This window comes from Lutra lutra, chromosome 1, assembly GCF_902655055.1.
Source record: "Lutra lutra chromosome 1, mLutLut1.2, whole genome shotgun sequence".
Taxonomy (NCBI): Eukaryota; Metazoa; Chordata; class Mammalia; order Carnivora; family Mustelidae; genus Lutra; species Lutra lutra.
In genome coordinates, this window is record NC_062278.1 from 12,356,615 (window position 1) to 12,377,048 (window position 20,434).

The 20,434-nt window shown below is 40.9% G+C and overlaps 1 protein-coding gene across 1 annotated transcript in view; it reads left to right on the forward strand.

Annotated features, from left to right (window-relative positions):
• Positions 1 to 999: 999 nt before the first annotated feature.
• The window catches only part of SYNJ1 (synaptojanin 1), an 85,313-nt gene continuing 65,878 nt past the window's right edge, over positions 1,000 to 20,434 (forward strand). The window contains 2 exon segments of the mRNA XM_047720956.1: positions 1,000 to 1,111; positions 2,026 to 2,170. Of these exon segments, the coding sequence (XP_047576912.1) occupies positions 2,047 to 2,170 (124 nt within the window). The 5' untranslated portion in view covers positions 1,000 to 1,111; positions 2,026 to 2,046.

Sequence of the window (20,434 nt, forward strand, 5' to 3'; positions counted from 1 at the left end):
AAGAAAAAACGAAGGCAAGCAGAAACAGTTTCTCCAGGATTTCAATTCCTTGTGGCCCTCTTGGCTTTGACTTCATTCTCGTATTTAGGTCTATGAAGTGGAAAGAGAATGAGAAGGCCGTGGGACACACGATTAGCCACGTAGCACGACTGGTTGAAAAATGAGGAGATGAGAGGCTCAGACGCCTTTAGGTTAAATTTCCACGCTGACGAAAGCTATTCGCCATGCAGAGCCCGCCACAGCCGCCTCGGTACAGCCGTGTTTCAGCTCGGCCTCGAGGTCCGGTTTGTGACTTCCGATCCTCCACCGTATGTACAGCTGAGCACTCCTTCCTGTAGCGTTCCTGAGAGCTCTGGAACACTCCAGAAGAAAAGGCAGCCAAGGGAGCTGCTCCAAAGCGGGTCTTCGTTTTTCTCGTGCTACCCACCCAGATGCTCGGAACAGGACCTGGGTGCTGTTTGCGGGGAGACACCATGGACAGCTCTTCGGGCACCGCCCCGTCGACCGGGCGTGCTCACTGCTGTCCCGAGCCTTATCCCCGCGCCCTCAGGTCGCTGGGGGCGGCAGGGGGTGATCCTGACACCCATCTCGGGCACATATCAGTACCCGGTCCCCAAAGCTTTTCCCCAGAGCCCCTCCCTGGCGCCCCCGGGGAGGGCTGATAAGCTCTGAAAAGCCCACGCACGGGGGCCAGGGAGGCCGATCCTCCTCGTCCCCGGCTCCCCAGCGGTCCGACCGTAGCTGCGACTTGGCCGACCCGCAGCCTGAGGCGAAGGTTGCTAGGCTGAGAGGCCGGCAAACAGCCTACCATTTCGGACCCGCAGGGAGGCTCGGAGTGGGCGGGGCCTGGCGCCCCGCCTTTTCCCCCGAGGGGCGGTCCTTCCGCCCCCGGCCGCGGCGCAATGCGGAAGAGATGGACCCTCTGGAGCGGAAGTGACGTTTCCGGCGGCTGTGTCGGTGGAGGCTGCGGGAGAAGGAGGAGGAGGAGCCCGAGGAAGAGGTGAGCAAGCCGGCGGGGGGCGGGGAGCGGCCGCGGCCAGACCCACCGGCAGCCGGGCGCGCGGGCGGACGCTTCCTGAGCAGCCTCCCCGCCGCAGCCTGGGCGGGAACGGTGAGGGGCGATCGCGGGCAGCCCTGGCTGGGGAGGGCGGGCGGGGTTGTGAGGAGACTACGGGTCGTGCGGGGCGCTGCGTCGGGCGGGGGGCTGTGGTGACAGCGGCTGTCAAGGCTGTCCGCGGGAGAGGAACCAAGTCGGTCTGGGCGCCGGGTCATCGCCTCTGGCGCATAATGGAGGGATTGGGCGGCCGGGCGGCTTCGTCCCCCTGAGAAGGAGCCGCTTTCCCGGGGATCGGCTGTCCGGGACCCCCGAGGAGCCCCGGTCGGGTCCGTGTCGTGAGTCTTCCCGGGTGGCCATTCATATTTACGGGCTCCCGCCTGCCGTCCCCGCAGCCGGCGGTGGCCTGCGGCTGGGCGGGAGGCAGCGTTAACCTGTGCCGCTTCCCTTGCCCTTCTCTGCCGCCCCCGGGAGAGCCATTCGTGTCGGGTAATCCTTTCCCTCCTGCCCCTTAAGGAGCTTTGAAGCAGCTTCGTTCACCTTCCCTCCCACCTCCTCTCCTTCCCCGGCCAGGGAACGGCTTGAAGTTTCCGAATCTGTTCCCTTTCCGCGTAGTGACAAATCCAGAAGCAGGAAGCTGATAAACAAGTCCGAACGAAATACGCTCAAAAATCTTTCGTTTTGGGTAAACATGAAGTGAACGGGAAACTCATCTTAGCCAAACCGTTGGTGGACTTAAGAGTGATTGAACCTTAGGTTCCCTTGGGGTGAGAATTGGTAGCTTTTCCTCTGGCTTTTGGCAAAATTAAGTGACGGCTTATCTTTTGGAATAAACCATTCTGCCCCTGAGCTCCCCCTTTTTTTCCACCCCACCCCCCACCCAAACCTGGCAGGGAGGGACTTCTGGATGCCTCGCAGTCCTTGCTGCAGAAGGAAACGTTAGCTTCATTTGCTTTGCTTGGTTTTCGCAGGGCTCCTCTGAAGAAAGGAGAATGGCGTTCAGCAAAGGATTTCGGATCTATCACAAATTGGATCCCCCACCTTTCAGTCTCATAGTGGAAACTAGGCATAAGGAGGAATGTCTCATGTTCGAGTCTGGGGCTGTCGCTGTGCTTTGTAAGTCATCTGTCCTAGCCCAACTGATTGGGTCTCTGTTTTGATTTGAAGCAATCGGATTCAGCCGTTCTCTAGAGAAGACCCCGACAACCCCTTCATTGTATCTCCTGAAGCAGATGATGTTTTCATTTTCTTTTCATCAAACCTTATTTTAAACTTCCATTTCCTTTTCTGTCCCCTGCTGCAGGTTTCTTTTGGGGGTTCAGGGGAAATGCACGTTTGGTTACAGGTTTTTGCTTTCTTGGGTTCTTTGGCTCTTTCTAAAAGAAGATCTTGCTTTCCAAAGAATTACTGTTAACAGTTTATGTCATGTCACATAAACCCATAAAGGCTTGCTTGACATTTTTACTGTAATGAACGGGGTTTCTTATATATCAGTTACAGTAATGAACTATAAGAGTACTTATTTATCTGATATTTTTGGGAGTATCTTAGGGTGAGGCCCTTCCATTTTTATTAAGAGAATTGTAAACTTCTGAAATTTCTTGAGAGAATATGATTGATTTCACGTCATTTAAAAAATTATCCTTGATAATCTGAAGAAAAGGACTGCTGCACCACAAGCAAAATAGTGGATTAGAATGGTTTAGGTTATTTTCTGGACAGATGGATGAAGTTAAAAATAAATACATTAATTTGAATATTAATTTTCTTTCTTGATTTAAGATTTTGGCAGATAACTCCAGCCTGGAGTTATTTGAAATGTGATTGTGTTTTTAAGGGCTTTTTAGTAATAGCTGTTTGTTTTTTGCCATGTTTTTGCCTTGTTAGCATCAGTTTAGCTACTGGTCATATTTTATAAATTAAAAATAGCATTTGAAAGTCATACTTACAGGGGTGCCTGGGTGGCGCCCTCAGTTAAGCAAAGCATTCAGCTCTTGATGCTGGCTCAGGTCATGGTCTCAGGGTGGTCGGATTGAGCCCTGCGTTGGACTCTGTGCTCAGCAGGGAGTCTGCTCAAGATTCTGTCTCCCTCTCCCACTCCTGCTTGTGTGCGGGCTCTCTCTCTCTCAAATAAATAAGCCTCTTAAAAAAAAAGTCATACTTACAAATATAAGGCTCTAGATATTTTAAACTGTTAAACTTTCTTCAGATTCAGTAAGTGAAGAGTACATAAGACCCTAACTTTTGCATACAGAATATTAACCTATTAAAATGTTAACCTGATCTTAATATTCTAAAAATAATAAAATTTTATCCTGACTGGGAAAAAAGGGTAGTGACATAATGGAAAAGCTTAAGCAGAGTGTAATGTATAAGAAATGTATATGGTTTTGGTACATACAGTAACATGGTTTGAGTGAGCAGGAAGAGCTATTTGTGTTCTAAGAAACAAGTATTAATAAGATGGGTTATACTTAGTATGGACTTAATTCAAACTGTTTTTTATATTTAAATAAACTGAAATATAATCTTGCTATGATATTAGTTTGCATAGTCTATTTTTTCATGCTACAAATATAATTCTTATACTGATGAATTCTTAATTAAAAATATCTGGGGGGAAATGGTTTGGTTTAGTTGTGAAATATTTTTTAGCTGCCTGTGGGTTTTTTTGGTGATATTACCTGATTTTCTAATTTGTCTAGATTTTAAATGTTTCTTCAACTGTGGTTACTGGTAATAATAGGGAGTCACATGTTTACACAGTATGCATTACCCATAGTTATTAGGATTATTGTTATATTTTACTCTTAGGAAACCTAAAGATAATCATACTTCCAAATGTCCAGCAGCTCTCTTTTATGCCAAATAATGGTTAAGAAGGCAAACTCCCTAAACCGTCCATTTTGGCATTATCATTCATTTTAAGGAAAAAATACTAAAAATACTGTCTTAACATTTACTGATTATATTTATTTTCATTAGGTTTAGACTCCATAAGCAGTTCTGTCAAGAGAAAAAGTTAAATATTGCCTTTTTCGGTAAAAGCACAAATGGATATATAATTTTGTGGGTATGTTGTTAGCTTTCCTATAATAAACTTTATGGTAATAACTTAAAATATGAATATTAAGAGCTAGCAAACCTTTTTATAAATCGTTTGACTTACAAAATTAATTTGACATTCATTTGGGAGCAGTATCAAGGTGCAGATTGTGCTGTAGAGTTCATTTTTAAAAATCTCACATTTCTTAAATGCCTGTTGTATTCAGGGAGCAGTGTTTGGAAGGTACTAAGCTGTTCTTTTTCTCTTCAATAATCCCAGCCCTTTTAATCTCAATACATTATGCTTATTAATCAGCAAGAAGAATCTTCTCAAATCATGTACGACATTAAACCAAAGCAGAACCCCATTTTTCAGTGAGGTTAAGTTTAAAATCCTCAACCTGCCCAGGTAGGTCTTCCATAACGGGGCCCCACCCTGTTTGTCCAGCGCGGATGTTGGTCCCCTTTAAGGAGATTCTTGTGTCTCCGTAGCGCTTTCCCAGGGTACCGGGTTTTTTTTCTCTCTTCATCGTGCTGTTCCTGTTAACACTCTCTTCCTTCACGACTGCTAGAATGCTTCTCTCTATCTTTCCAACCCAAGCCTGTGTTCTCTCTCAAGTCTTCTTCCTGAGGACCTGCCCCACCGCCCACTCCAATCTCACTCTTATTTCTTCCTTTTCTTCATTTGTCTAGAACTCAGTCCATATCCCAGGATAAATCCTTTTTAAGTACTGGCCTTTGATTTTCTACATGGCTATGTGCAGGTGTTCTTTTTGGAAGGAAATGGTAAAAGTGACCCTTGCAGGACTCAGTCATGCACCGAAAAGTTATGATTTCTACAGGCCCCACTTGTTCTGGCTTTAAAGTTGACAAAATCAGACATCTTAGGTAGTACATATCATTGGGGACTGACAGTCACTTATTTTTCTTGGTTTATGCCAGAAGTGCAAGAGATACCCAACATAAAACCTTCTATTTTGTATGACTAGCACATATCAAAAAATAAGGTGCAAGTGAAAACACAGTAAAAAGAATTTCAGATCATGGATCTTTGTAGAGCCAGAGCATCTACTAATCTCTTCTACAAATCTAGCCTTAGGAATCTGTCTGTATGTTGCCAGGCTTCTAAACTTGATTTAAATCAGTCATGATACAGTGACTTAGTCAATTAGTGAGCCAGTGGTTTGCAGCCTATGTGCATCATAATCACTGGGTGGGGGGTTATAAATGCGGCTGGCTGCCTGGGCTCCAGCTCCCTAGAGATTCTGATGTAATTAGGTTGGGATGATCATTCTGAGCATAATTTATATAGGCCTTTCTAGGATAGATTATGGGATAACATTCTTAGCTTACAAATTTTATCCAAAGTAACCGTGTTCCATGAATTTTAATTCTATTATTGACTGTTATTGGGCTAATGACTAGTTTTCTTGAAACTTCAGCCTGAACCAAGTGCTAATGGTCCCATAGCACTTTTGATACAGTGCTTTCAGGTTCTGTGAAACTTCTGTGTCTGGGCGCTTCTGTGTCTGGGCGCTGTACTCTTTGAGCTCTTTGAGGAAAAGACCCATGTTGTAGTAATCTCTGTACGTCTAGTGCTTAGTACAGTGTTTGCTCACTGAGGGAATAAATGGCTAAATTAGTGCCCTGGGTGGGCGGGGGGAGTAGTTGGGGAGGAAGATTAACCTAAACTAGGCTTACAGAGTTGACAAAAATACAGTATTCTATGTTCAAAATTACAGTACTTTTTAATAAAACTTATTTTTTTAATCTTTTAAAGAATTGCTATTTGGCTGAACTGCTGCTATAAAAGGCATTAAAAATGATCAGTCCAGAAAACTGTTTAATTAAACTGAAATTTGATGTCTGTGGACATGTAGATGTACAGTGTAGCAAGTGTGTTCTCTGTGTAAACTAGTCTACTGTGTCTGGACCAGTGTAAGCAGCAAGTGTGATGGTCAGCAAGTTATAACACTACAGGTTGTTTTTCGTTGGAAACAAATAGGAGATTTAAAAAGACATCTACCAGTTTTGTGTCAGGTTCAGTTTCCATCCTCTTTCTATAGTTACACACACAAAAAGATGACAACAGGAAGGACAAGTAGCCAGTCTGACCAAACATGCATTAAGCTCACGAGCTGGCCCATTATTTTTCAACCCATCTCATGCTTCAGCAGAAGTAAATAATTTACTTCATAATTGTATCCTAAGTAGAAAATGAAGGGAAGGGAAGGTCAATATGGGAAATGAAGGATGATTCTAGAAACAGAAGTTATGGATCACCCGTCTTAAAGATGAGATGGAAGATGCTGATATAAATTCCCAACTCTTAATATTAGAGCTTTTCAATATATGCTACTATGGAAGTAAGAATTAATTGCTTCTGTCTAGTGGAAAGATTATTTTCAAGCTTTCCAACTCAGCCAGGACCCAAATCATGTACTTCCTAGACGGCAAGGCCGTATCACTATACTCTGGACCTAGTTTTACCCCACGTTGTTCATCTGAGTTTCTTCATTCACCTAATTTTTTCTTTATGGAAATATGAGCCATAAAACTATAGGACAACATTCTGGAGATCTTTGTTACAGAATGTGGATTACACTGACTTTTCTATGAAACTGCACACTGTAAGGAAGTAATAATAGTGAAATAATCATTGCCATTTCCTGAAAGCTTCCTCTGCCAGTCACAACATTAAGCCAGAAGTTCCTAAACTTTATTGTTTCATGGTGTCTCATTAAGTTTTTCACAGCACCCCCAGGCCACAGTTCCGCTTGTTAAATAATTATGTCCAAACGTTAAATACGTCTGCCTTAACAACTCTAGTAGCTATTTAAAAAAAAATAATGCAAGTAAATGGAAAATAACTTATTTCCTTCATAAATAACCAGCTACTTACTAATGGGATATGTATGTACCTGTTGAGCATTGAACAGCTTTTTAAGCCTTAGAATCAGACTGGACAGCTCCGCCCTCATTTCCTGTTCCACATTGATTTTAGAGTGGTATTTGCTTTTTTATCACAGCAACTACTGAAAACCCAGCTTTACAAAGATATGGTATCATCAAGGGAATGTATTGTAGTCTAATGTGAAAACTCTGAACTACCTCAAGCCAATAGTTTGGGCAGCGCAACATTGGTTGAGTATTTTAAATTAAAAATCTCCTGCAGCTCTTACGGGAGGTTGTTGAAGTGTCCTGGAGCATCTCAGCCTACAGTTGAGGGAGATGTGGTATTGGGCACCCTTGATTCCATTTAATTCTGTGGGTTGTGTTTTCATCTCCATTTCACAGATGTACAAACCGAGGCTTGAAAGAGAAAATAACTGCTCTGATGACCTAGTCTACCATTTGATTTTTTACTTTAATGATTGTGTTGCTGTGAGGGTGGTGGTTGTTATTCTGGGGGTCAGGGAATGAAGAGCAAAAACAAGGGAATGCCACTAGCGGCTTTAAAGTTAAGAGTGAAATTGGTAGTAAGAATTTTCTAATGAGGGAAGTATTAAACTTGCTTTGTTTTTGCCTACAAACTATTAACATATTAGAGAGGGAACATGCTTTGATTTAGAGTTAGGTTATTAAAAATATAAAGTTGCTTTGCTGAGCCAAGTTAAATGTCAGATTCTAAAATTTTGGATAACAAGTGTAGTAGGTGGTGATGATAAGCAGTGTGTATAGTTGGTTTTTGTTTTTGTTTTTGTTTTTGTTTTTTTAATTGCCAAATGCTGGCAGTCAGCATGATTGCCCTTTAGATTAAGTTGCAGAATCTTGTCTCTTTTTAAGAAAAAAAAATTCAAATTGAGGGAAGTGACTTTTTATAGTTGACTTTTTCTGCACAGAATGATGAGATTTAGACTTGTTACATATTACTTTGTGTTAGGTTTGCAAAAATTCGTTTTCCTTTTGTAAGTAATTTTTGGAATGTTCTATTTGATAGAAAAGAAAGTAAACAGCTACTTAAATATCTATGCTTTAAAAAAAAATTAACATTTCACTCCTGGGCCAGCTAGCAGAATCTGCTTGCTAACGTAGAGCCAAATTAGTTCCCAAGTGCTAACAAAGCACTTAACTTTGCTGTGAGAAAATAAAAGGGGAAGCACAGTGTGTCTCTCATTGAACAATAAAATCCCATTATGTGACTTTATTTTATAATTTCAGGTCTACCAGGTATTCTAACTTGTCTTATAAAATATAACTAGTACAAGACTATAATAGGATTTTTTTGCTTCTGACCATGATGGTATAAATAGGGACCCTCTCACTTTACATAACAAAGAATAAAATAAAGATAAAAATAAAGAAACAGTTTTCAGACATTGAACAACAGGTGGCAGGAGGCACTGATCCTTGAGGGAAGGGAAACAAAGGCGTGAGCCTTAAGATTGCTTTAGCTGATCAGTCTGCTTATTACCTGGAGTGCTTCCGGCTTTCAGTAACAGGGAGATACACCCAGAGAAAGCCCGGCAGTCTCCCTGAGTTGAGGAGACAGCGTAGGGAATTCGTGGAAGCCAAGGCAATGAGAATTCTCAGGACCAAAGAGGAGGTAGCTACACAGAGAGTTTCAGAAATGTGCAGAGTGTTCCTCGTGAGGTTTCAGCTGAGTACGGGTAACTACTGGTGTGAAAGGAAACTACCCAAGGCAGGGAAAGTACCACCAAAAGCAGCAGGAAGAAAGATTCCTGAACCTCACCCAGGGCTGGGAGTATTTAAGTTGTCAGTAGCCAGAATGGAGAAATATTATGGTACTCTGGGAATTGGGTTGAATTCTCAGAAGGGTATACTGCTTCAGTAATGAGGCAGAGTAGCCCTAGACTAAAGGCTTCTGCGGTCCTATCTGACAAAGCTTAAAAGCAAAACCCAAAGGGATCAGACTGTTTCCAAATAACCTAATTTCCAAAAAACTTCACTGTATCTTAGAACAAAGTTTAAGAATACAGGTACACAAAGTATATATCCATATAGCCAGCATTCAACTCTGTAACAAAATCACAATGTCTGGCATTCAATTAAAAATTGCCATACATGCAAAGAAACAGGAAAACACACCCCATAATGAGGAGAAAAGTCAATCTGTAGAAAGAGATGTTAAAATTAATAAACAAGGAGGGGCTCTTAGGTGGCTCAGTCAGTTAAGCATCTGGCTCAATTTCAGCTCAGGTCATGATCTCAGGGTCATGACAATTTCAGCTCAGGTCATGATCTCAGGGTCATGAGATTTAGCCCCACACTGGGCTCTGCCCTGAACATGGAATCTGTTTAAAATTCTCTCTCCCTCTTCCTCTGTCCCTCCCACCGGCTCACATGCATGCTCTCTCTCAAAAAACAAATGAATAAACAAGGACGTCATAACAGCTATGGTAAATATACTCCATAAGTCCAAGGAGTAGAGGAAAGAATAAACACATTAAGAAGAGACATGGTGGGGGGCCCTAGGTGACTCAGTTGTTTGGGCATCTACCTTCTCAGGTGGTGATCTCGGGGGTCCTGGGATCGGGCCCCGTGTCAAGTTCTGTGCTCAGGAGGGAGTCTGCTTCTCCCTCTTCCTCTGTGTTCTCTCTCTAACCATTAATTAATTAGTACAATAAATCTTAAATCTTAAAAAAAGAAACCTGAAAAATATGAAAGACCTAAATCAAATGGAAATAGAAATAACTTCTCTGAAATGAAAAAAAAATACGCTGATAGGGATTAATAGATTAGACACTGCATAATAAACAATTAGTGAATATGAAGACATAATAATAGAAACTACTCAAAATGAAACACAGAGAAAAGGCTAAAATCGATAAACAGAGCCGTCAATGGGCTGAAAACAACATATGGCCAATATATATGGGTAATTGGAATCCTAGAAGGAGGGGGTTGAAGCAAAAAAAAAGTTTGAAGAAATAACAACTGACAGTTTTCCAAATTTGATAAAAACTATAAATCCACAGATCCAAGAAGCTAAATGAACCCCAAGCAGTAGAAGCATGAAGCAAACTACATTATCAAATTGCTTAAAACCAGTGATATGGAGAGAAATCTTAAAAACAGATAAAGAAAAAACACATATTGACTGAATATGAAAAGACATAATAGAAAAGACTGAAGAAAGAAGACATAGGAATAATGATAAACTTTCCTTCAGAAACAATCCATGCCAGTGGATATAGAACAACATCTTGAGAGCACTGAAAGACGAAGAAAACAAACCGTACACCTAGGATTCTGTGCCCAACCACAATTAAAATGACGTAAAGACTTTTTCAGATACCCAAAAGCTGAAAAAAATATAAGCCAAGTATAATGGGTAGCAGTTTAAATAGTACAGCTTTTCTTTGCATCTAGTACCGATATTTTCAACAATTCTGAGGTGGTATAATCTAAATCAGTGAAATTTTATCACTTAGTTACATTTAAACTGTGTTTTTGAAAGTAATTAAACAAAATTTAAAAAACTGTGCTTTTGAAAGAAACGAAATAGGGTAGCCTAGTGCATTTGGTGTGAGCCTTGTAATTAGCATGCCCAAAGGAGGTACAGCTTTAAAAATTGAATATTATACTTTTATTGGTGACAATTTAAATCTGCTTGGGTTTTTTAATGGTTGAAAATAAGAATTTGTGTTTTATCATTTTCTACTAAAATAAGAGTTTGCAAAGATAAGCCATTGTTATGTTACATAAGCATGTGTTCACACTGGAGTGCATTTCACAGCCACTGAACTAGTTGCATTATTGTGAGTATATATGGCATTTGGGGAGATGGATTAACTTGTTGGCCAATTGGACACTTATTTAATTACTTTGTTCATTTAGGTTGAAACTTAGGTTCTTTAAATTCCTGGATGATATTGAGATAACTAAGGAAAGAAAGAGAGAGAAAGGAAGGGAGAAAAAGGAAGGGAAGGGAAGGAAAGGAAAGGGGAAAAAAAAGGAAGGAAGGAAATATTTCTGATTGAATTATTGCCTTAAACATAAAATACTACTATATATTGAATGTTATGCTTATTAAAATATTCACTTCCATTTTATAGTTTTCTTATATAACTTTAAATATAAAGTGTGTTTACTTACATAAACTAGCTCTTACCAATATTTATTTTGAGTTGTATCTCCACTAACACTAAGGTGGGTGGTATCTTATTACTGGCCGTTAGGGATGAAAGTCCCATCTCCCTATCTGGCCTTCTCTGACAACCTCCTGAACCTCATTTTATATAGTTTCATATTCTGTTCACTAGTAGACCATAGGATGGTGTAGTCTGTTGAGTACCTTACTGAAATGTAGGTAAATAAAGTTTTTGTAATCCTAAGAACCTTGTGTGAAGTATAGGAAGAATGAATCTTATAAGTAAGTAAATTCCTAGCTAATTTTGTATCCATGCTCATTAGTGGTCTGTCCTTGGTCAACAGTGGGCCCATGTCTTTTGCTTATCTTGTTGAATGATTTCATCATTCTCTTGGGGAATGGATGGAAAGTATATTTACCAGATTTGTAGATGTTGCAAAGCTGTGTAGGACTGATACAGAGCTGGGTAGAATAATTACTTATTTTGGATGACACAGTTGAAATCCAGCTTTTTCCATCAGAGAGAATGGATTGGAACCCACAAAAGGAACATGCACTTCCCCTTGCACTGGATCAAACTGAGTTTTGTGTCCTTTCCTGATTGAATTGCTGTGGTTGTAGAAATATCATAAGTAATTTGCATTGGGCTATTGATTAGCAAAATAAGGTAGAAATTACTATCATTGTCTGGGTTTCCATGATACCCCAACCTGAATGGTGATTACACAGTATGGAAAGGTTGGAATAGATACTGGGTTAATAGTCGCATTGATCTCTGCTCTCCTTCAGACCTGCTCTTCCTTCGGTCTTCCTTATCATAGTGGATTGCAATCCATCAACCTTGTTGTTTAAACCAGAAGTTAAGAGTCATCCTCTATACCTCCTCCTCTCCAGCTTCACACATTCACTCAATTACCATGTCCAGTGTGCCCAACCTTCTAATTTCATTGAGAATCCACGCAAGAATCTGGCCACTGTAGTGCCTTTCATGGATCATTACTATAGCCTCCTTAACTGATCTCCCTGTTTCCACTCCCCTTTCCCACTCTCCAGTCTGTTTAAAAACACAATTTAGATCATATTGTTTCCCTGTTTAAGCCCCTTTCATGGTTGACCACTTGGAACTTAAAATACAAGCTCTTTAAGATGATCTGCATTAAATCATTGAGTCTCTGCCTCCCTTTTCAGTCTTAAGACTATTTTGCCTCTTGGTTTCTGTGTTCCAGCCACTTTGGCCTTCTAGTTCTGAATGTACCAAATTATTTCTGATCTTAGAGCCTTCACATATGCTGTTTCTTCTGCTCAGTATTTATTTAAAAATGTGTTCATGCATTTAGAAAAATGCGTAAATCATAAATGTAGAATGCGATGAGTTATTAGAATGAGCACATCCATGTTACCACTGCCGGGTTGAGAAATAAACATTACTCGCTTTCCAGAAGATTCCCTCGCATTCCTCCCCAGTTATTCTCTCTGCCATGATTTGCAGAGATGATCACTGCCTGACTTCTTACATCATAGATTAGTTTTATCCAGTTTTTAACTTAACGTAAATGGAATCATTCAATATGTATTCTTTTGGGGCCGGCTTCTTTCTTTCTTTCTCTCAGTGTTCTCTGGGAGATCATCTGTGTTGTAGCAGGTGGCAATAGTTTTCATTGTTATGTGGTATTCCATGGTATATATATTCCAGTATTGGTTCTGTTGACATTTGCTTATAATTCTTTCTTTTATGAATGATACTAGTATGAACATGCTTATAAATGTCTTGGTGCACATACGTACACATTTCTGTTGGATGTATTTTTAGGAATGGGATTGCTGGGTCATAAAGTATTTGTATGTTGCATGGAATGTTTTTCCCTCCACTCTTCATTTGGCTAACTTCCTGTTTATTCTTCAGATTTCAACTTAAAGGGCACATCTGCAGGCAGGCCTATCCATTGCTGTCCCCCCAATAATTTTAAATTAGGTCTTCCTGTTGTACTCTGTCATAACTCCATCATAGTACTTACCATCATTTATGATTTTGCATATGTTACTTACGTAATAGCTGTCTTCCTATTAGAAGGTGTCAGAGCACTGGCTTTTTTTCTTTGTAGAACTTTGCCAGTGTCCTGGTACATGGTAAGCATTCAATAAATACTTGTTACATAATGGGTGAATTATTTTGAAATGTTGCCTGCATTGGGATTTGCTGTTTATACAGAACATCAATTTGGAGAGTTTAATGTCTTTCAACTGGAATTTTAAGTTTTTAATTCTACAAAGAGAACCTTTTCCTTTTAAAACAATTTTTCTTTTTATGTATGATAAAATGGAAAGTGGCTTTACTGCCAGGTAGTTACACAATCTTGGATGAATCACCTAAATTCTTAGTTTTTTCTTTTGAAAATGAGTGGCCTGTTTTGCACCGTCTCTAGGATCCTCTGACGAGAGGCTCTCTGGTACTACCCCGAAGTGATACCTGTATGCAAATAAGCCGACCACAAACTGCAGTGCTCGCAACCACAGGCAAATTGTGATTCTAGGAAGAGCATACTAATGTGTAATCTTGCTTTCACATTCTTAATGACTTTCTCTAGTTTGGTCTGGAGTATCAGCTGAAAAAAGACGGTTTGCAGGGCTCCTGGGTGGCTCAGTGGGTTAAGCCTCTACCTTCGGCTCAGGTCATGATCTTAAGAGTCCTGGGATCGAGTCCTGCATCGGGCTCTCTGCTCAGCAGGGAGCCTGCTTCCCCCTCTCTGTCTGCCTGCCTCTCTGCCTGCTTGTGATCTTTCTCTGTGTGTCAAATAGATGAATAAAATCTTAAAAAAAAAAAAAAGACAGTTTGCTGCCCGTCTGGAAGGTTGGAGCCACAGCCGACATTGCGTTAGCAGGACCTTCATTAGGTAGCTTCATTGTTTAGTTTGAATTATTATTATTGTTATTTTAGGATCTTATTTATTTATTTGAGAGAGAGTGGGAGAGAGCACAAATGAGAGGGAGAAGCAGGCTCCCTGCCAAGCAGGGAGCCCGATGGGCTCGATCCCATCACCTTGGAATCATGACCTGAGGGAAGGCAGCCACTTAACTCACTGAGCCACCCAGGCGCCCCTGTTTAGTTTGAATTACTGTAATTGTCAGAAGTTAGAGAAATTTACATTTAAACTTAATCCTCAGTACCATTGAAGTTTAAAACAGATGACTTTGTAATCACCTGGGGATCCTAGATAATAAGTGAATTTTGTTTCTTTCTGTTCAGGTGGTAGAGTTGGCTGTTCAGGTCTGCATCACCAGTTATCCTGTGTTTAATAAACCTCTGTTTTAGAGTCACAGTCATGAGAACCAAGAAATAGGTATATGCTTGTGTTTTCATCTGACTTTCCAGAGATGAGCTTATGCTTCATTTTTTTGCCTGATATTCTAATTTGAGAAGAGAATGTGATACCAATAATGCCGAATAATACCGATTATGTCATATGATACAGTGCTATAAAAGCAAGTCACTCCAGCAAAGGAGGGTGCTGGGTAACATGCTAGAGGACAATTAATATATGAAGTTTTGATAAAGGCCAATGGATATATTTACACTCTTGAGTGTTTTCTGTAGTCTCTAAATAGATCATCTCTGTAGCTTCTCTCTTCATTCCTTTCCTGTCGCTTTGGTAGGAAACGTAGGTTAGGCCTATGTTCAGTCATAATTTGTTCGGTTGTAAGAACTTTGAAAGCAGCACAGAGCTAAAATACTGAGTGAGTTAAGTCGTCTGAATTAAGGTGTTGGATATGACCACTGCATGGCTTAGTGTAGTTTTCAGTATTCCTCAACCTCTTCTGTGATGAGCCAGGGCCAGCTCGTTATTCTCCAAGGCTGTTTTCAACAGAGGAGGATACTAAAGCTAAGTGATTTAGGATGAATGTAAGGAAAACATTTATACTCAGCAGTATTTACCTTTCCTGGGGGTCTCCATTCTGGAATTGCAGAGTCTTCCTTCCCAATTTATTATGTATTTGATGATTATATGATGGCCTTAGAGTAGGCTCTGGGGTCATCCTTTTTTTCTTTTTTTAAGATTTAATTTATTGGAGAGAGGGAGAGAGAGAGAGTTCGTGCATGCATATGCAAGTAGGGGGAAGGGCAGAGGGAGGAGGAGAGAGAGAATCTCAAGCCGACTCCACACCGAGCACAGCGCAGACACAGGGCTCAATCCCATGACCCTGAGATCATGACCTGAGCCAAAATCAAGAGTTGCATACTTCACTGTCACCCAGACATGCCCTGTGGGGTCATTCTACAGGCAGTAGGACTTACTGCTTCCTTTCAGATCATGAAAGTCCGCATGCCCATTGAGCTTTTGACGAGTATACTTGTGGTCTAGAGTAATTGAAGGAAAGCACCTCTCGGATTGCTTAGAGTTCCAGTAGCCTCCGCTCTTACTGCCTGTCCTGAGTTACCTTGTTTTCTCTTCTTTCTGAACTTACCCAGCATGCCAAAGAATGTTGTCAGAATAAATTTTATCATTTGATTTTGGGAAGTATCAAACATTTATCAAAGAAGGGAGAGTAGTTTCACTGACTCCATATATCTGTCACCCAGCCTCAATGATTATCAACTCATGGACCCTTGTGTTTATCTATATCCCTGTCCACTAGTTACCCCTCCCCATTTATTTTAAAGTAAGTTCCAGATATCATGTAATTTCATCCATAAATATTTTTTATGGCACATATTTTATTTTGCTTTAAATTCTGTTCTGTGACCTTATTCATATTCACATATTCACTAGGATTGGAATCAGAGGACCTTCAGATTAGCAGTTCTACGGATGCGTTGAAAAATGTAGTTATAGATTTATGCATAAGGTCGCTTTATGTCTCAGGAACTACATGTTCACATTAGATGGAAAGTTAAGAGGAAATTGAAGGCCTAGTGAATGGTAGTGTTGGGCATGATAAGAGAAGAGAGAAGAACTTTTCTCCTTAAAATAAGCCTTTGAGGGAGTTAGGTAGTCGTCTTCCCTGCAGTGTTAGGGCAGTAACTCTGGGAGTTGGGCTCTTCCTTACTTTACATGTTGAACAGGTGAGCTCTAGAGGTACAGGCCTCCTTACCTGAGCTGGGCTGCTCAAGGTCTGGATGGTGGTTAGAAATCAGTAACTTGTAAAAAAAGAAAAGTTTGTTTTTCCTAGCATCTTATTTACTAAACAACATGAACATGAACAGGAGAAAAAAAAGCACAGAGCAGGCTGTTGCCCTCATTGAAAGCCCAGTAGATACCTTGAAAGACAGCCCTGGCAAGGAGTAACCTGAACTTCGTATCACCATATCCCCTGAACTCTCGTGTCCTCTCATTCTTTCACTCTGTTTTCCTCGGGGCTCTCGACACATCCTACCATTGCGTAAACTCCACTAGTTTAAGCCCTGGTTAGAAATCGTTTAACAAGGCCTGTCTTCCCTACACCCACCTTCCCATTCCCACCCTCACGCCACTAGAGGTACCACCATAGATAATCACATTTGAAAATTTCCAGATGTCCCTGTGAGGAATTGTTAAACTTAGGGCATTCAGATGCTGGTAGTAAAGTTAAATGTTTATCTTTTTAAGTATTATTTTAAAACTCACAAAACATTCCCTTTTGTGCTACAGCCTCCCAGATTTTTTTGTCTATTAGATGAATACTTAATAGTCTTGGTGTTCAGCATCTGTGGTTAGGTTGGTATTGCATTGAGATAAAAAGAAATGAGGGGCACCTGGGTGGGTCAGTTAAGTGTCTGACTCTTGATTTTGGCTCAGGTCATGGTCTCAGGGTGGTGAGATGGAGCTGTAGGTTGGGCTCCCCCATCAGCAGGGAATCTGCTTGAGATTCTCTCTCTCCTTTTCTCTTTCCCTCTGCTCTTCCCACCCCAGCTTGTGTGCACACATCCACGCATGTGCGCACGCGCGCTCTCTCTCTCTCAAATAAATAAATAAATCTTAAAAAAAAATGAGACAATTTCTGTTGCTATTCGTATTAAAGTGAATGAGCTATAAAACAATGAGAAGAAAGATCTACTTCCAGCATGATCAGGGAAAAACTTCAGGAAGGAAGAGGCATTTTAGTTAGGTATTGAAGGATGGGTGATATTTGGAAACACAAAGATGATTAAAGGGTGTTCCAGATGGAAAGAACACTGTGAACAAAGGGAGAGGGAAAACAATGTGGGGCGCACAGAAGGAGCCACCCATCATTCCTTTTTTATTCATTTTGGCTGCCATGTAGGATGCAAGGGGAAAGTATTAGGGAAAGGGAAAGATGGGGATGAGTGAGTGAACGATCTGTACATTCTGTGTTTTATCTAAAAGTTATACACATTATTTTAAAGTAATATGGCTTTTTTTATTTTAAATAATCTCTACATGGTGGAAGATTCCCAGGTTATTTTCTAGAATTAAAAATTACCAGAGAAATAGGACAGTAATTTAATTAAGTCTCTCCCTCTTACATCATGTATTTCTCTATATTTCATGGAGTTTCATAAAATAAGAGGATCTTTTCCCTATTAAAAAATGTATGGGAAGGGGTGCCTGGGTGGCTCAGTGGGTTAAAGCCTCTGCCTTTGGCTCAGGTCATGATCTCAGGATCCTGGGATCAAGTCCTGCATCGGGCTCTCTGCTCGGCAGGGAGCCTGCTTCCTCCTCTCTCTCCACCTGACTCTCTGCCTGTCAAATAAATAAATCAAATCTTAAAAAAAAAAAAGTATGGGGAGGGGATAACATAGTACTGTAAGAGTTTATCTTAGTACTATGTAGAGATAAAAGCTTCTTAATTTAGGAAAGTGCATGTGTATTTTTAAAATTTATTTTTGATGATTACATTCAATTCTTTAAAAATTTGGAAACACTGTCAAAGGTACAGAAGATCTGAAGTTCAGTGCAAAGAACTATTTTCTGAATTATTTCAGAATACCTTGCTGACATGATGTCCCATCACCCACAAATACTGTTACTTATTTCCTAGAAAGCACTGTTCCTTCATAACTACAATATAACCATCAAAAAAGTTTACATTGTACTTCTGTCTAATCTCAGACTCCATTCAAGTTCACCAGTTGTCCCAATGACTCATAATAGCAAAAAGATACAGTTCAGATTTGTCATTTTATTAATTGTCATGCTGCTTTATTCCCTTTAAATCTGGAAAAGTTCTTCAGTCTTTGATGTTTATGACCTTAAAACTTCTGGAGATGAAGGCCAGTTGTTTTGCAGAGTGTACATCACTGTGAGATTGTCTCATGGCTCCTCGTGCTCAGGTTGAGGTTTTGTATCAGCAGGAATATTACCAAAGTGGTGCTGTGTCCGTTCCATGGTATCCTGTCGGGGGCACACGATTTTGTCTTGTCCCATTACCGTTGGGTGTTCACTCTGATTCTTTGGTTAAGATGGTCCCTGGAAGACGCCTTTCTCTCGTAGAAAAAGTGTTTTGATGTCAGGTACTTCGAGAGCCTATAAACGTCCCCATTACTCATCACACTTCTGATTATGGCCTTCTTCGGTGTGCTGTAATCCTGTTCCTATTATAATTTGTTTTAAAGCTCAAATTGTTCCAGATTTCTCGAGTAGAAGCCCCTTTAAGCTGGCTTCTGTATTTTGATGGCACGTCTCCATTATTCTTCGAGTACTTTCTTCCTGGCACAAGAATATATTCCAGGCTCATCTTGTGCCTGCCTTTGCCCTGTGACCAGCCATTTCTCCAAGGAGTCCGTAACAGTGGAGAATGGTACTAGAAAGCAAGATCTGGGTGCTGGCTGTGGTTATCGCCATTGGAGTACTGCTGATCTCAGGCCCTGTCGATGGACAGGGCTAAGGAGAAGATGTAATTATGTGTGAATATGTATAAATGGTTACACACACCCACTCATATCCATGTTTTCAGTCCATCTGGAAAACTACGAGTTCACACTGGTAATTCCAATTTCAGTCAAGGCCGGAGTGCCCATTCTAGTTTTCTTTCTTCCTGTACTGCACTCTCGTTCTCTGACAGTGAGGAACCTGGTTCCCATTATCCTGCTCCTTCCCCTCTAGGACCAACCACTCTTCTGTTGCCTCTGCAGCCTCCTCCAACATACGGGTGCCCTCCTCGGCCCATGGGCTCCAGCACCCTGCCCTGGGCTTCCCTGCAGGGCACCCTGCACTCCCTGCCCTGCCCAAGCTTCAACTACCATACCAGGCAACTCCCAGCATCCCTGGTGGACACCATCCTCCTCACCCCGCTCAGACTTATCCCTCAGGTGGATGCCCTCTCTTCCTGCCTCTTCTTCAAATCCACGCACGGGGCCGTTGTTCTCACTCTGCTTGGGCTCTGTCAGCCTGCAAAAGACTTCCCTCAGTTCCACCCCAAGCCTGTGAAGCATGTACGGACGAACAGGAAAACATCTACAGTCTTTTACATAAAAAACGTTTAGGAAGAAAACACTGTTTTCTCTTAGGGAATTGGAAGTGTCTGGAGTTAGAATTGCATATGGCTCTGAAATTTCATTGACAAATTCATTGAACACAAAATTTTTGAACTCCTGCTGAGCACCAGGCACTGAGCGAGGCCCCTAGGGATAGAGCAGTGAACTAGGCAAAATCCCTTCCCTCCTGAAGCTGCATTCTCTGACTTGGGCTGTTGAAGCTTAGGCAAGTTAGTAACAAATTGATAATGTCTCTAAGCCTGTTTCCTCATGTCAGAGGGAAATAGTTGTAATTTTGCCCCTGGGGGTGTTGTGAAAATTGAATAATGTGTGTTAGTTACTGTCATAATCACCACAGAAGCAATATACAGAGAGCTCAGCTGAAACGTCATTCATCACTCTAAAATTTCATTTAATAGTTTGAGGAGAAAGCAAAAAATTCCTTGGAAGAAAAGTGATATCTATTCTTCAAATTATTTCTCCTTTCCTTTAGCATACTTTTACCTAAGAATAAGCACTTCAGTTTAAATTGTATGCTTGTGTGTAGGCCTGTTTCCTGAGTCTTAGAATATAATATAAAAGTGTAAATAAGCAGCATGACACTTGTCATGTTTGAATCAGATGACAGTTTCATAGATGGGTCTTCATGGGGCCTGAGAGACATGACATATTCATATATTTGAAGCACAGTTAATGAAAAGATCATTATTATATATTATTAGAAGCGAGACCATTTTGTTGCATGGTAATTTAAGTTATAAAATGACTTTTTTGTTGTTTTTAAGGGAGGGTAATGGCTTAATATTAAAACTCATTTTCTTTTTAATCTTACTTGCTGGTATTTGAACCTAAATAATGACTTAGGTGCTGA